General features: G+C 39.1%; 1 protein-coding gene across 1 annotated transcript in view; it reads left to right on the top strand.

Annotated features, from left to right (window-relative positions):
* The first annotated feature begins 2,283 nt into the window (after positions 1 to 2,283).
* Positions 2,284 to 17,322, top strand: part of BLMH (bleomycin hydrolase) — a 47,497-nt gene continuing 32,458 nt past the window's right edge. Inside the window, exons 1-6 of the mRNA XM_038548410.1 lie at positions 2,284 to 2,490; positions 2,825 to 3,022; positions 5,772 to 5,881; positions 6,575 to 6,716; positions 7,293 to 7,381; positions 8,821 to 8,913. Coding sequence (XP_038404338.1) covers positions 2,478 to 2,490; positions 2,825 to 3,022; positions 5,772 to 5,881; positions 6,575 to 6,716; positions 7,293 to 7,381; positions 8,821 to 8,913 — 645 coding nt within the window. The 5' untranslated portion in view covers positions 2,284 to 2,477. The remainder of the gene's footprint in view (positions 2,491 to 2,824; positions 3,023 to 5,771; positions 5,882 to 6,574; positions 6,717 to 7,292; positions 7,382 to 8,820; positions 8,914 to 17,322) is intronic.

Below are 17,322 nucleotides of genomic sequence, written 5' to 3'. Positions count from 1 at the left end.
CATTCTCCTAACTACTTTCTCTATCTCCAGAATCCGTCCCCTCTAAGTCATCTTCCTCATTGCTTGTTGGCTTTCTTTCTTTATCCATTGCTCCTTTGTTTAAAAATCAATTCTCCTAATTAATCATAGAATAAACTACAGATGCTTGGGCATGGCATATAAAACCCTTCATATCCTGACCAAACTTACCTTTCCAGTTCTATACCTTGCCCCTGAGCTCAACATCTTCCTTTCTCTTAACCACATCAGACTATGATGCACAGTTTCTTCAACATGATTTTGCCATGTGTTTTAATGCTCTGTGCCTTTGCTGTTGCCTTGTATGCCCTTCCTCTGTTTTTTGGTGTTGTTTTTTTCCTTGTAAAATCCCATCCACTCTAAGATTATGCTCACTTATCATCCCCTTTTTCAGGCACTTCTGGCCCTAATTAATGGCTCTCTCCTCATTGGTTCTACAGTACTACTGGTATACTAGTATAGATTGTCTAAAGGTTATTTTGCATCTTCCCCACTGCATTGTGAATTTCTTAAGGGTAAGCTTAAGCTTTGTTGATCTCCATATCATCAGCAGCTTGCTCTGTGCCTGGTACATGAAAGATATTGAATAAAATTTTGTCACTTGAATTGGGCAGGATGCTTGGACATCATTTTGTGAAAGAGCCAAGACTTTTTTCAACATAGTTTCAGCCTGTTCCTTTTCTTCAGACATCAGAAGAATCTCAAAATAGGACAGTTGATGGGCTCTTTTGGAGATAGTTATGTCATATCCCCAAACTTTAGGTAGGTCTCTGTGGGGACATAGAAATTGTGTTTTCTCAAATAACTTGTATCTGAGTGTGGATTTTTCCAGATAATAGGGTTCCTTAGAATCAGCGATGATTTTCAAACTAGGATCTAGATTCTGGGTTCCACAGTAGGTTTCTCACTGTTCTGAGTAGCAGAAAGGATTTTCAATAAGGCAGATATATTTGTTATTTGCCTTATCATCTGTGGGCGTCATCCCAAAATCTCATTAAAGGTTGAGATTTCAGGGGTACCTGGGTGGCACAGTTGGTTGAGCCCCAGAGTCTTGGTTTTAGCTCAGCTCATGATCTCAATCCTGGGATCAGCCCCACACATCAACTTGAGATTTTCTCTCTCCTTCTCCCTCTACCCTTCATACTCATGCTGTCTCTCTTTCTCGAATAAATAAATAAATAAGTAAATAAATAAATAAATAAATAAATAAATAAAATCTTTAAAAAAAAGTTTGAGGGGCACCTGGCAGGCTTAGTGGGTTAAGTGTTTGCCATGGCTCAGGCCATGATCTCAGGGTCCTGTGATGTGTGTAGCCTGGCAGCGCCCTGCTCAGCAGGAAGCTTGCTTCTCCCTCTCCTTCTGGCCCTGCTCCTGAGCTCTCTCTTTCTCTCTCTCTCTGTCTCGCTCACTTTCTCAAATTAAAAAAAAAAAAAATCGTAAAAAGAAAACAAGGTTGAGATTTCAGAGCACACACACACACACACAAAAAAACAACAACAACACATAAAGGGCTTGAAAATCTCAAAACCTTCGAAAACTGCTGAGTTCTCTTGAAAGCCTGCAGAAAGGACAGGGGCGCCCATCTGCAGGCTCTGTGGAGGGCCTGGCAATACAATGTTGATGCATCCTACTGACCTCCGGCTTCCCCTTTAGTTAAGCCCACAGAACATGCTGGGCTAAGCAGGAAACACTCACTGACTCCATGAAGCCCAAAATGGGCAGTTTTCTTGAAACGAGCAGATGCATATTTGTAGAACCGTGGTAGTAGCTTCTGAGTGGGTGGGAAAGAGCTTGGTTCCAATTTTCCCTCAAACACAAGAACTTGGTTCTGACTCGAATCCAAGCAACAAGTTGCCATCGAAAATGCAGCGAATGGTCAGCAAAGGATGCCTATAGGAAGAGCCTCTGGGCACATTCCGTGCACGTGGGTGCGTGTGCGCGCGCGGCGAGCCCACGCACCCCAAGCCCCGCGTTAATTCTGCAGCCCCTCGGCTCCGCCCTCGTGCCTCGAGCTGCCTTCAGGCTCTGGAAAGGCTTCCTGGGTGCATTCCCCAAAGCCAGGGTGTTCGGGCTCCGGGCCGGCGCGGCGCGGCGCGGCGCGGCTCGGCCTCCCCGTGGGCCAGGGTGCCGGCGTCGCGCGGGGCAGCTGCCGGCCACGCGGAGGTGGGCAGGGGCGCAGGCGGCACGCAGCGATCGTGAGCCCGCCCGCTCGGCCCTCCCCCGGGCGGGGCCAGCCCATTCGGCGCTGACTCAGCAACGCGAGGGGGAGTTTTGTCCCTCCGCGGACCCCGTTTCCCCGGGCCTCAGCCCTCCGCCGCCACCGAGCCGGTTCGCTCCTTCCGGCGCTCCGGCTGCGAGTGGCAGGTCCGGCAGCTGAGGCCGCGAGCCCCCGCGTAATTCCGGTGCTCCCCCCCGAGAACCCCGAAACTACCGTCCCCCAGCCGGGCGCCGTGGCCACCATGAACAACGCCGGTGAGGCGCCGCTCTTCCCCGCCGGGGCCCTCCCGGGTCCTCCCTCGGGGGCGGGGGCGGGGGCGCCGGAGGCCGGCGGCGGGGACAGCGGGGCCTGGGACCCGGGACCCGGGACCCGGGACCCGGGGGCGCGGGCGGGAACGCAGCGTTCTGGGCGGGCTGCAGCGCTCTTGGGGGGGGCCGGCCCTGCGGCGAGGGCGCCGGTGAAGGGCTTCGCCGCCGCCAGGGTCCCCTCCGGAGGGTCTTCCGAAGTTAGAGCAGGGCTCCGGGAGCCCCGGGTCAGCCCTCTTCAGCCCCCTTTTGGTGTCGCAAATCCCGTGTGGTCTTCCAACAGGACTGAACCCGGAGAAGGTGGCTGCTCTGATTCAGAAACTGAACTCGGACCCTCAGTTCGTACTTGCCCAGAATGTGGGGACCACCCACGACTTGCTGGACATCTGCCTGAAGAGGGCCACGGTGCAGGGTGCCCAGCATGTGTTCCAGCACGCTGTGACTCAGGAAGGCAAGCCGGTCACCAACCAGAAGAGCTCAGGTGAGGTCTCACGGCTCCTTGCACACTTTTCTTGGACCTTATTAACAGCGCCCCGTTTCGAGGTCTTGATGGTCTTGAGCAGAAGTTTGTTTGAAAGAACTTGTAGCGAATTTCAGAAAACAGACACAAGGAAAGGCAGCTCCAAGGACAGTACCTTGTGACTTATTTTGGCCCCCCGTGGCTTGGTGGCGTATTTGCTTCGAACACCGAAGTGACAAGTCCATGGTCATTTGTTTGAATGTAATTGAGGATATTCCGCCCTGAAGTCATGTGATTGTAGCCTGGAGTCTTGGAGAGATGTGTTCTTGGTACAAAACGGACCATCCAAATACGTTCATGCTCTAGAAAACTCCCCAAAGTGTTCTCGCCCTGAAGGCCATACACAAATGTCTGCAATGGAAAAAACTCAATGTAATTGTATCAAAATATCAAATGTGTGGGGTTTTAAAAAAAGATTTTATTTATTTATTTATTTGAGAGAGAGAGAGAGGCAGAGACACAGGCAGAGGGAGAAGCAGGCTCCTCACCAGGAGCCCGACGTGGGACTGGATCCCAGGACCCCCAGGATCACGCCCTGAGCCAAAGGCAGACGCTCAACCACTGAGCCACCCAGGGATCCCCCAAATGTTGTTTTTAAGGCTTTTTGGTTGCAGTTTGAGCAGATGTGCTATTGGGCTCACTAGACCAATTTGTAATGCAGAAAAACACTCAGTTCTCATGCTTTACCTGTTAAGAGTTCTTATTTTGTTGTCTAGCACCACTGTCAGAAAAACAGCTACAGTAAAAGATTGGTTATCCAGGAATCTAAATAAGGAGGACATTCTTGTAACAAAATCATACTAAAATAACTTTTTAAATTGTATCCATTTAAAAACTACTCTCAGTCTTTTTTTTTTTTTTTTTTGAAAGAGAGAGTGAGCAGGAACACAAGCTGGGGGAGGCAGAGAGAGAAGCAGACTCCCCACTGAGCAGGGAGCCAGATGTGGGGGTCAATCCCAGAACCCTGAGATCATGACCTGAGCCAAAGGCAGATGTTTAACCGACTGAGCCACCTAGACACCCCACTCCCAGTCTGTTTTGACAGAAAGCAGATCGGTGCTTGCTGAGGACCAGTCAGAACTCAAAGTGTACATTTAATATGGGTATATTTCATTGTATGTAAATTATACCTCAGTAAAATTGATTTTTAAATGTTAAGGGGAAAAAAGCCATGACCTTGCCATAGTTACTGTTGTGCCATAGTAAGAAGTGCTTGATGGTGTGGACTGTCAGGCTACAAATGATCCAGTTAGTAATGTCACACTGGTCTTACATAGTTCAGATTGCAGTGATCTCTTAGGGAAAAGCCTGGAAATGTGCCTCTAGAATAGATCACTTCTTATATATTCTGTAGTATCACTTTTATTTACAAGAGATTCAAGTAGCACATAAGCTATGTAGTTTATTTCATGCAGTTTTCACATTAACAGTTCATCTGGATCTTCTTTACTGGAAAATAATATAGTATATATGAGAGAGGTGGCATACAGACAAACCTAAGGTAAAGATGCACTATGTAATTAGTGACTTTTAAGAAACACTGTAGTTACTTATTTTAAATTGTTTTCTCTTGTTGCAAAATTATTGTTATTTTTAAAAAAGATTTATTTATTTTAAAGAGAGAGGGCACACGAGTGAGCGTAGAGGCAGAAGGAGAGGTAGAGAGAGAACCCTAAGCAGATTCCACACCCAATGGAGAGCCCAGAGCGGAGCTCTGTCTCATAATGAGATCATGACCTGAGCCAAAATCAAGAGTCAGTTGCTTAACTGACAGCCACCCAGGCACCCCTGAAGATTTTATTTTTAAGAAATCTCTACATTCAACACAGGGCTGGAACTCACAACCTTGGGATCAAGAGCTACGTGCTCTACAGATTGAGCCAACCAGGCATTCCAACAACTTTTTCTTTTTACTTCTCTTTGGGAGAATGGAAGTTGACTTATGTTAGGGTTACCTTATTTTGAAGCATATACTTTGTGTTCCAGAATAAAGGGTAGAACTTTTTCAAACTTTTGTCATATATTGCCAAATTGCTCTCAGATATCTTTTACCTGTTTGGATTTATGTCCAGACTGTATAATAATGCTGTTTCCCAAATTCATCCCAATATTGGGCATTATCAGTTAAAAAATAATGTATCCTCACCTAACAGGTGTCTTGTGATGAACTTCAAAAAATGTTTCTTTGCCATTTGTATCTTTTTTGGCCATTAAATTATCTATTCATGATCTCTGCTCATGTCTTTAGCAATATATCTGTTTTTTTCTTTCTTTTTTTTTTTAAGATTTTATTTATTCATAGAGACACACACACACAGAGAGAGAGAGAGAGAGAGAGAGAGAGAGGCAGAGACACAGGCTGAGGTGGGACTCGATCCCGGGTCTCCAGGATCACACCCTGGGCTGCAGGCGGCGTTAAACCGCTGCGCCACAGGGGCTGCCCAATATTTCTTTTTCTAATGTGATTTTCTTAGGTGATTTGTATTGGATTCTTTAAATGATATATAAAGAGTTTTTTTCATATGTTAAGGATATTAAGTCTTTGCATATATATTTCAAATACTAATTTACCTTTCCTATTTTGTTCTTTCTAATTTAGTTTTAAATTGTTCAAGATCTTGTCATGCATTCAGTTTTGGGAAACAGAGATAGAACAATGTAATCTATGTGAACACTAATTCTAATTTCTTGGTTTGCTTTCTTGTTTCAGGGCGATGCTGGATCTTTTCTTGTCTGAATGTTATGAGACTTCCATTCATGAAAAAATTAAATATTGAAGAATTTGAGTTTAGTCAATCTTACCTCTTTTTCTGGGACAAGGTAGGGGACTGATCTTGCAAGACTCTTTGTTTTAGTATCAACGTTGGTAGGGAATATCCCTTCATTTCTTGCTTTTCCAGTTGTAGTTTGCCTTCCATTATAGATGGGACATCACTTATTCTGATTTTCAAAGTATCAAAGGTTGATTCTCTTCAAAGGCAGAATTGCTTTTGGTTGGTAGGAGGCTACTTTTTACAATGAAATAGTAAGTCTACTTACTCACCCTACTGTTTCTTTGTTTCTTATTTAAAATTTTTTGTTTTGTTTTTAATGATTTCTCCTTTTACCATCTTTATTTAGGTTATTTGGTCTTTCTAAGACCAAATTTCCCATCTCTGGGTACTGGTTATTTGAAAAACAGTAAATAATTTTATTTGTTTTTTAATTTTTAAAATGTGCTCATTAGATGTGTTCATGAGGGGTTTACTGATTAAGACTCTAAATATCAGATTTTGTTTCAAAATAAAGCAATGCATTGTTTTGGATAAACTATTGGAATGTATCTGTAGAGCTATAAGAAGAAAATAAATATTCTTATGAAGCCAGATATTCGTATTTAATTACCAACTTTAGTTTAAAAATACCTACTATGGTGGGTCTATGCTAGGCCCAAGATTCCTATTGTGTTGCTAATGCCTATAAAAGTATTAGTTCTTTTTTTCCTTTAATTTTATTTAACTTCTCTTGTTCTAGGTTGAACGTTGTTATTTCTTCTTAAATGCTTTTGTGGACACAGCCCAGAAAAAGGAGCCTGAGGATGGTAGGCTGGTGCAGTATTTGCTTATGAATCCCGCAAATGATGGCGGACAGTGGGATATGCTTGTCAATATTGTTGGTAAGAGCATTTCTCTAATGGAACTGAAATAGTGTGGTCAAACAAGAGTCTATGATTGGGCATGGCCATTTCTTTGTGGGTTATGTACAGAGTAGAATAGAATTAGTCTCCCAGAAGGGTATACAGTTAACTCTAAGAACTTTTATCTCACACTCTCACCTTTCTTAAATGAGAGGTAAGGAGATAGGTACTGTGATGAGTTGGTTGTATTAAGTAGAACTAACTTTCTGTGAAAAAGCTTATTTCTTGTCCATTGATATAATCAAGAAACATATTGAAACTGCAACTATTTGAAAATATCCTCAATCAAAAAAGTAGTGCCTTTTGGAAAAACCTCATCATGCTGAGCACTTTACAAAGTATGATAGATCAAAAGAACAATTCATTTTTAGATATATTGATAAATATCCAGATTAAATGATCTGTTTATTAATATGAAGCATAAGGTTGTTAAGTTTTCTGATTTAGGCCAGAAAAATACGGCCTATTCTTTAAAACAAAAAGCTATTTTTGCCCCAGTTTTTAGTGTTGAAGTTTATTTTACCTTATCGATCACTAAACTTTGTTTTCTTTTAGAAAAATATGGTGTTGTCCCTAAGAAGTGCTTCCCTGAATCTTACACAACAGAGGCAACCAGAAGGATGAATGATATTCTGAATCACAAGGTGCAACATATGGAGCAGGGTGGGATTGAATTTAGTGTACTTACCTTAAAACTCTTAACTGATTTTCCATGGGGATTCCTGGGCATTTCAGTATACACAGTCTATGTACAAGGTAGCTGCTCAGTGTCTATCAAAGGCAATGTAGCTACATATTAACTATAAAAATAATTGAGACTGGAGTTTTTCTTTTCTTTCTAAAAACCTTCTACTTTTATTTCTATTGATTTAAATGTTTTCTTATAGGTACTGAGGAAAGAAAAGTCTCATGCTTAATATGGGCTATAAGCCCGCTGGGTTCTAGTGGGAGTGGGCTGGGAAAGCTTTATGTTCTAGTAAAACCAGAGAGAACTATTTGTGAGACTGTCTTAAAGAGTATGTAGAGTTCTGAGGTGACCCGAACCACATCAGTGTAGTTTATCCACCCACTAAACGTTTGATGTAGTCATTGAACTGCTTTTCATTGCTTCAGTTATCTTAATGAATCATTCTCTTTCTCTACATAACCCATTTTCCCAAGGCGGGAAATATATATATAATTTTTATATTAAACTCTACACACAACGTGGGGCTTGGACTCACGAACCCAAGATCAAGAGTTGCATTCTCTACTGACTGAGCCAGCCAGGCACCCCCAGGAGGTTATAAGTATAAGTCTTAAAGGGATGCTGTTCTACCAGCCAGACATCTTTTTTGAGAACTGGGAGTTGCCAGAATCTGTCCTCTTGATCTATGAGGCTGAAATTGGATTTGTCACCACTGGGAGAAAGATTACATTTTAAAATAAACTATACATGTGTTTCCCCAATATTAGAGATAGGTTATTTTCCACTCAGGAAACTCAGAATTCTTATCCACAGGTTAAAAGATCTTTAATAACATATTATTGGATTTCATTTTAGAGGAGAGCAAGATCCTTTTTAGCACGGTGGTTAGATTTAAGACTCACCTTTATCTTAGGTCCTTTCAAAATTGAAAACAAAAAATGAAAACTATTGGGGGGGGGGGTGGGCATAGCCATTGTTAAAGAGATTTGGCAGAGAAAAAGTGAATAACCAGTAAAATTCTAAATAAAAATCTACTAGAATGACTTAGTAGCATAATCAACTTAAGTCTCCTGCTTTTCCTAAGGGTGATAGGCATTATGGGATCAGACATTTTCCTCATACCCAGGTACAGACTGTCACAGAGCATATCATCAGTTGCAAAGCAGTAGCAGTTCCACATAGAATTCTTTGGGAATAATCCCTTTTTTCCCTTTACGGAAAGTTTTTAACTATGTGTTTAAGTGGACTGGTTGGGGAAAACATATATGTTTTTATGAACTTTGCCCTGGGTCTTGGCCTAGTTATACTTCAAAAGAACTAGCACTGGTCTGCTAGGCTCATTTACAGTTGAAGTTTGGTTAACTATTTGGAGTACTGAATAAGTTTCTGTCATAGATGAGAGAATTCTGTATACGACTACGGAACCTGGTACATAGTGGAGCGACCAAAGGAGAAATCTCAGCCACACAAGATGTCATGATGGAGGAGGTAATAACAATTGGGATTTTTGGTGACTGTTTTAAAAAGCTCTCAGGATATTTCCAACTGTTAAAATAATTAAGCATAGTCATTGCAGTAAGTATAGAATTGAATTGAAAATTACAGCTGAAAAAACTGAGGTATACATTGCATTTTAGTATGGGACTTATACTTTCATCTTCTAATTCTCAATTTAGTGTTTTATATAATTTATTCTTTTATTCATTTCATAAGTATTGATTACCCACTAGGACCTTAAGGCACTAGGGATACAAAAGAGAGAAAGACAGCTCTACAGAGTTCAATCTCTTCCAAGAGTATGTATCTTGGAAGAGATATGGTAAATCCTATGCCACAGGTGTGAAAAAAGGATTTGGTGGTCTTAGAGGAGGGAGTAACTAATTCAGTGAGCTGAAGGTTTTGTGGGAAAGATATTTGAACCAGGTCTTGAAATAGCAATAGGAGTTTATCAGACGGGTAATTGGGAAGGCCATTCCAGACAAAGGGAATTGCATGTACAGGGGCATGAGGACAGAATCCTCAGAGAATAGAGTAGCTGAAACAAAACATCTTGTGTGTGATTGGTAGCAAATAAAGCTAGAAAGGCAGAGCTGTGAGGGATATTAGGTAGTTGCCAGGACTTTTGGCTTTATTTTGTAGGAATAAAGATGGGAAGCTGTTGATGGTTATTTTAGTTAAAATAACATATGTAAAAATATTTTGGAAAACATAAAAAGCATTAAGCAAATTTTATGTGGTAGTATTTATTATATATGCAGTTAATCTTTATTACTTAAGACTATCCATAATACAGGGGTGCCTGGGTGGCAAAATTGGTTAAGCATCTACCTTCAACTCAGGTCATAATCTCAAGGTCCTGGGATTAAGCTCTGTGTTGGGTTCTCTGCTCAGTGGGGAGTCTGCTTCTCCCTCTCCCTTTGTGTGCTCTCTCTCAAAAAGATCAATAAAATTAAAAAAAAAAAAAAAAGACCATCCATAATACAGATGACTGTGTAAAAGTATGAATTACTTTGAAAAAAGAAAAGCGTTTCCCTTTTTCATCCAGTGGGCCGTTACTAGGAATCAGTCAACTGTTTCCTTTCAAAACTATTTGTATAGAGTTAAAATGATCTAATTTTTTCACTGCTTTGGACAAAGCTAGTGCTTCACTCATGTTTTCCTTTGAATTTTAGAGAGCCAGTAAAGTATAGTTGAAAGCATGGTCTCTGGAGTCAGACTGTCTGAGTTCTAATCTTCTCATTATTTAACAGATATGTGATCAGAGACAGAGTTCCTTAAGCTCTCAAGTCTGTTCAAGTGTAATGTGTCTAGCCCAGTGCTTAACACAGTAGCTCGCTTGCTTGCTTGCTTGCTTTTTCTTTCTTTCTTTCTTTTTTAAGATTTATTTATTTATTTGAGAGAGAGAGGGAGAAAAAGAATCTCAAGCAGACTCCCTGCTGAGTGCGGAGCCTGATGTAGGGCTCAGTCTCACAACCCTGAGATCATGACCTGAGCTGAAACCAAGAATTGGACACTTTACTGCCTGAGCCACTCAGGTGACCCTGTTTCTTAAATATTCATTGGTTTCATTTTGTCAAAAGCATTTAAATTATTTCATACTTACCTCATTTAAGGATTCCTATTTTAGAGAAGTATCTAAGTATAGTAGAAAAAATAATCTTTGCAGTTAGATATGGATTATAGTTTGAGCTTTACCACTTATAGCTCTTTGACTTGGGTAATATATATATATTTTTAAAGATTTTATTTATTTATTCATGAAAGACAGAGAAAGAGAGGCAGAGACATGGGCAGAGGGAGGAGAAGCAGGCATGCAAGGAGCCTGATGTGGAACTCGATCCCAGAACTCTGGGATCATGCCCTGAGCCAAAGGCAGACACTCAACCACTGAGCCACCCAGGTGTCCCAGATTTGGGGTAATATTCTTAACCTGTCTGAGTTCAGTTTGGGATTTAAAATATATTCCTCATTGGATTTTTGAGGGGATCAAATAAGGAATCAAATATAAGAATGCAAGTCATGGTGCCTGGCACATGGCAGTTGTCTAGTAAGTCTTCTCTTCCTTCTGACTTGGAATGCTCTCTCGTTGAGACCATATTTCCTGCATAATTTGCCTTCATTTATGATGAAGTAAAATGGTAGGATGTAATAAGGATGAAAATTCTGTAAACAGTTATGGAAAAAGGCTTAGATAATATTTGTTGCCAATAATAAGCATCCTGTTGGCTTTAGTTTGCTTTAATGATCTTTCAAATGATGTATGTAAGATCTGGGATTGGCTGGTAAGAATTAGGGCAGGTATATTTCACATATATTTCCTTCCCTGCTCCTACTTCAGAAAAAATAATAAAATATAACCTTATTAAGTCCTGAGTATGGATGTTTTATAAGATTATTTACCTAATGATTCTACCTAAATTGTTGACTACAGAATTCTGTGTGGTAGGTCTTTAGATTTTTACAGTCTCTCAAACCCATCTTTATTGATCCTGACTCTTTGGTAATGGAAGAGTCTAACTAAGGTTTTAAAAACCACAAATTAGTACCTATGATTTGCCTAGCCTTTTAAGCACATCAAAATCAACAGCTGTGAAGCTCAGATAGCTTTGAATGAAATGTGTTTGTACTAAAGGCATTATTTAGAGAAGTGCAGGTTGCTTGTTGTGATGACAGACCAGACAGCTCCATTTTGGAAACATGTAGTCACCTCTGTTACAAGTTTTCTCAGTGTATCTACCCTTTTTTTTTTTTTTACTCCCAGATTTTAGGATTATTAATGTATTCTTTCAAAACTCTCTTAAAAGCAGAACATGAAACAAGGAGTAGAAATAATATCAATCCCATAAAAGAGATAGGAAGCCATTGTGGTTTGCTTAAGAAATTCTGTAGCAGTGGCTCTCAGCTCTTAAAAATAGAATATAGGCCTAGGCTTGCTCCAGACATGCAAGATCAGTTTCCCTGAGACTGGAGCCTAATTATGTTCTTTTGTTTTTTATATTAAATACATCTTTGAATAAAAAGCATTTTCTAAATATCAAGAATATAAAAAGGTATATAGTGAGAAGTCTTCTTCCCATTCTGTTCTCCATCCTTCTAGTTCCCATACACCCCTGCAACCAGTTTTATTAGTTTCTGTTCTTATATTAGTTGTTAGTTATCCTTTCAGAAACCTTTTTTCTTCACAATCCAATATGAATTTATATTATTTTCCTCCTTTTTTTTGCAGAGATGTTAGTATTGTACTTATATTGTTCTGCACATCCTTTTATTTAACTTAATATGTATTAATGTATCTATGTCTATTGAATATAAGTGTACCATAATTGATTTATTTGGTCCTTAGTAATGGACATTGTTTTCAAGCTTCTATTAAAAATATTGTAAATAATGTTGTACATGCATCATTTTGCATACATGCTTGTATATGTGTAGGTTATGTTTCTAGAAGTAGATTTTTTTTTTTTTTCAATAAGTAGGTTCCATCCCCAGCATAGAGCCCAGTGCAGAATTGGAACTTAACAACCCTGAGATCAAGACCTGAGCTGAGATCAAGAGTCAGGAACTTAACCGACTGAGCTGCCTCAAAGTAGAATTTTTTGTAAAAGTAAACTTTACTTAATGTGGGCTTGAACTCATGACCTTGAGATCAAGAGTGGGCATGCTCTACCACCTGAGTCAACCAGGTGCCCCAAGAAGTAGGATTTTTGGGTCAGAGAAAAATACTCATTTGTAATTTTAATATGTAATGCCAAATTATCCTCTTTGGGGACTATACCATTTTATACTCTCATCAGCAATATCTGATAGAACCTATTTCCCATTAGTTTTATCAAGGCAATATATTTATCAAACAACTGGATACTTACCAGTCTGATAGGTAAAGAGTTGATAATCTGATAGATAAAGTATCTCATTGTAGTTTAAACTTATATTTTTCTTTCTTTGAGTGGTGCTGAGCATCATTTCTGTGAACTATTCATATCTTTAGCTTGTTTTTCTTTTATAATTTCTAGGTACTCTTTACCTTAGCCCTCTTTGATATATTGCAATTTTTTTCATAGTTTATTGTTTATGTTTTTTTCTGTGCAGCATATTTTACTTATATATGATCAAATTTGAAAACTATGGTTTTTAATTAGAAAGGCTTTTCTCTAATTATGAAAGAATTCTTCCATTTTTCTTCTAATGCTTGCAGGGTTTTTATTTTTGTATTTGAATCTCTAATCCACTTAGAATTTATCCTGGCATAGGGTATAAGGTATAGATCTAACTTTTTTCCCCCCGAGAGACTACCTGGTTTACACACATTTTTCCTTTTATCCTCTCTCTGCCCCTTAATTTGATGCCATTTTTATCATTCTAAAGCCTCTGGGCTTTCAGTTCTGTTCTATCAGTTTGTTTATTCATTTGCCAATAACTCTATTTTACTTGCTGAAGCTACTTATAATGTAATATTTGTGAGGCTAGTCCCATCTCATTCTTCTCTGTTTTCCTGTTTTGGCATTGGTCTAATTAAGGCATCTATACTATTAAAGATTTGGTGAACAGTGAGTAGGGTAGTTTACTTAGAATCTTAGGGCAGAGCTAGAATGGTATTTCTCAAAAAGAAGTCTATTAAAAGCTTCTCAGATGTCTGGTTAAGATCAACTGTTGCAAAGAAGTAACATTTTCTAGTGTGATTATCTCTTTTGGATTCTGGAAGAGAAGAGAGAATTATTTTTTTGATAGCCTTAGAGGACATCTCTGACACTGAATAAGGAACTAACCTCAGGTTAATTCTTAAAGGTTCTTAAAGGGAATAGATAATGTTCACATATTATGTTTCCTTTTTTACTAAAGAGATATATAATAGGAAAACTAATAAGTACTTCAACCAAAGACTCTCTTTAATAGTTAAAATTCTTGAGTAATAGGAATTAAATATTTAAATTTAGGTAGCCTCTTTTAAGTATTCTGGAGCTAAAAGTTAGTTGACTGAATTACTTCAGAAGTGAAAATTTCACATCTCCAAACAATACAAAATCCTTAGTTAAAATGGAGATAAATTGTGTTTTCATGTTTGCTTACAACCCTAAATACATTTTACATCATTATCTGTCTTGAAAACCAAATATAATGAAGATCTTTATTCCTTAACTTTGTAAACTATCATTTAAATGTCTTCATTGAATCTGAAGTCACATTTTTCTTTTTAGCTCATTGAGGATCAGAAGTTTTTTTGAAAATAAACTTGTATGTCTTCTATCATAATTAATGGATGCTGTTAAAAGAAAGACAAAAGCCCAGGAACATGTTTCCTTCTCACAGTAGATGAAAAACTTTTATCCTTCTAACTCTTGACTTGAAAGAATGTTCAAAATTGCTTACTGAGTCAGACTTGGATCCATCCAGCCCAAGGTTCTATTTCTGATGATAGCACTCAGGAGGCATACTGTATGAAGCATTCTGGACCTCCATAGCATGCAGTCAAATATTTCTCAGTGCCTGTTATATGAGAAGAGTTGCAGATAATACATGTAAAGTAACTTACATTTAATAGGGAAATAAAATAAGTAATACAAAGTGAAGTAAATGTCTTGAGAGATATGCAAGCATATTTAACTACAATGATAGAATTGCTACAGTTTACTTGGTGATCAAGAAAGACTTCCTGGAGAAAGTTGCATTTGAGATGTGCTTTGAATGAAGTGAATTTGGAGTAAAAAGCATTCTTGGTATACTCAAGGCAGATTTGGTGAGCAGTGAGTAGGGTAGTTTACTTAGAATCTTAGGGCAGAGCTAGAATGGTATTTCTCAAAAAGTAGTCTGAAGTCTGCATTAGAATGATCAGAAGTTTGTCAAAAAATGCATATTTCAGAGTCCCACTGCAAATACACTGAATCTGAATCTCTGGAGATGATCCGTATAATCTGCATTAAATTAGTGATCCTGAGGCACATTGAAGTTTGAAGCTAGAATAATGTGGAAAGTTAGAATTAGATATAATATCATAGGAGTTTTGAATACTAGGATGAGAATTTAATTTAGTAGGAAATGAGACGTTAGGAAGATTTTTGAAGAGTGATGTGAAATAAAGCTGGACTTTAGGAGATTAATTAGGTGAAGTTGGAAGGAGGAGAGTTAGGGAGACTAGTTATGAAGTTGTAGCAGTTCAGGTGGTACTAATTTGGCCTGAACAAGGGTAGTGACCAGAGAAATGGAAAAGAGTGGAGAAATTGAGGAGAATCTGTATAACTTGGCAGCTTATCTGCCAAGAATTCATCATTAAAAATAATGTTAAGGAGGGGATCCCTGGGTAGCTCAGTGGTTTAGTGCCTGCCTTAGGCCCAGGGCATGATCCTGGAGTCCTGGGATTGAGTCCCACGTCAGGCTCCCTGCATGGATCCTGCTTCTCCCTCTGCCTGTATCTCTGCCTCTCTCTCTCCGTGTCTCTCATAAATAAATAAGTAAAATCTTAAATATATATATATATAATTTTAAGGAAATGAATAAACACAAACAGGAAACAGAATCAGACCAAAAATACAGACAACAAACTGATGTTCGCCATACAGAAGGAGGTTGGAGGGGTGGGCAAAATGGATGAAGGGGAATGGGAGGTACAGACTTCCAGTTATAGAATGAATAAGTCATGAGAATAAAAAGTACAGAGTAGGAAATATAGTCAATGGTAATGTAATAATGATATATGGTAACAGACGGTAGCTACATTTGAGATGAGTGTAGCCTAATGTATAGAGGTATTGAATCACTGTTTTACAACTGAAACTAAAGTAACATTGTATGTCAACTATATTCAAATTTAAAAAAATATTTTTTTTTCAAATTAAAAAAATTTTTTAAAGAATACAGTTAATCTGGGAGAATGCTTTTGTGGTTCACACAAGTCAGAGAAACTATTTTCAGAGACCTGTGAAGAGGAAAAATAATTGGCTTTAAAGTGCCTAGTCCCAAGGCACTCACTGTCCAGTTGGAGATGGTTTTCAAGCATATGGAATCAATTCTGGAGCTCAGGAAAGAGAATGATCAAGTGATAATGATGATAGTACAAATGGCTAAAGTTTTGGGAATGATTCAAATCCCTGAGGGAGAATAGAAGGTATTTTTGAGCATGTTATGAAGACACACATGTAAGTTGTGTCTTTCTACGTTGTCAACTTTATTCAGTCATAAAGCAGGGTTAAAATAATTGTAAAGGAGGTTCAGGATTCCAAATTCATTGACTGTATGTTTAACTTGGCTTCATACACATCACACAAAGGAAAGTGCAACACAAAGTCATACAGCAGACAAGATACAGCAAGGGTAAGAAGTTAACAAATGCAAAGTCAGTTGGGGCCTTGGCCTGGATAGGGTCACCTCTAGACATGTGCTACTTGTTATGTTCAAGCAGTGGAGAATCTGTTCAGAGATGAGTCAGGCAGAGCTTTGGTGGCAGTTGCCTTTTTGATTTGGTCAGTTGTGAAAGGGTCAACATCTGTTGTAGGGTCTGACAGTTTGCTGCAAAAATCCTCCCATTTTTAGAGTTAATCAGCTGTGAGCCTTTTGCAGGCTTCCTCTGATTGTGCTATCAGTTCTGGTTGTCAGCCTTTGCTGGTTTTGGCAATATCTGGTCTTAACCACTGCAACACCCTTAGCTGCTTATGTCACTGCTTAACATAAGTCACTGCTTGATGTGAATGATTCCATCTTGCTTCCTCCAGGGGAATAGAACAGATGTGAGTAAAGAATTCTGGAAAATACCCATTTCTATAAAAGTGAGTGCCAGAACTATGTTGTGATGTAGGCATTGGTCATCAGTGTCAGATGTTGCAGATAGGTCAGATAATAATGAGGACTGAGAAAAGGCTGCTGATTTCCTGAATAGGGGTGTGTCAGGAAAAGTCAGCAGAAAGGAGAAGGGAAGGAGCTAGATGGAGAGGAGTCAGACCACGCAAGAAAAGAAAGGCAGTTTCAAGAAGCTTGGCAATGAAGAGAAGGAAAAAAGTTGATACTCATTAAGTATTAATGGAATGCCTACTAAATATTAATCATATCTAAGCACTAGGATTACAGTGATGACCAAGACAGACATGGTCCCTGCTCTCATGGACTTTACGTTCTGGTGGAGGGAGACACACAATACACAGTAAATGAACCAAGAAACTATCTAATGCGATACACATACTTTGAAGAACAAATAATATGATGATTGTTGAGGTGGTCAGGAAAAGCCTTTCTGTGGTCAAATTTGAGCTAAGACATGACAAACAGGAAGACCACCCATGCAGAGATGTGGATACAGAGCATACCAGACACAGGGGACAGTAAGTACAAAAACTATAAGATGGGAGAAAGCTTAGTATTTTGAAGAACAAAAGAAGACAGTGTGGCTTGGCTTGGAAAGAAGGTGAAAAT

The sequence above is a fragment of the Canis lupus genome, chromosome 9 (assembly GCF_011100685.1).
Source record: "Canis lupus familiaris isolate Mischka breed German Shepherd chromosome 9, alternate assembly UU_Cfam_GSD_1.0, whole genome shotgun sequence".
NCBI lineage: Eukaryota > Metazoa > Chordata > Mammalia > Carnivora > Canidae > Canis > Canis lupus.
The sequence above is the reverse complement of the archived record's forward strand: the minus strand, read 5'-3'. Positions and strand labels throughout refer to the sequence as shown.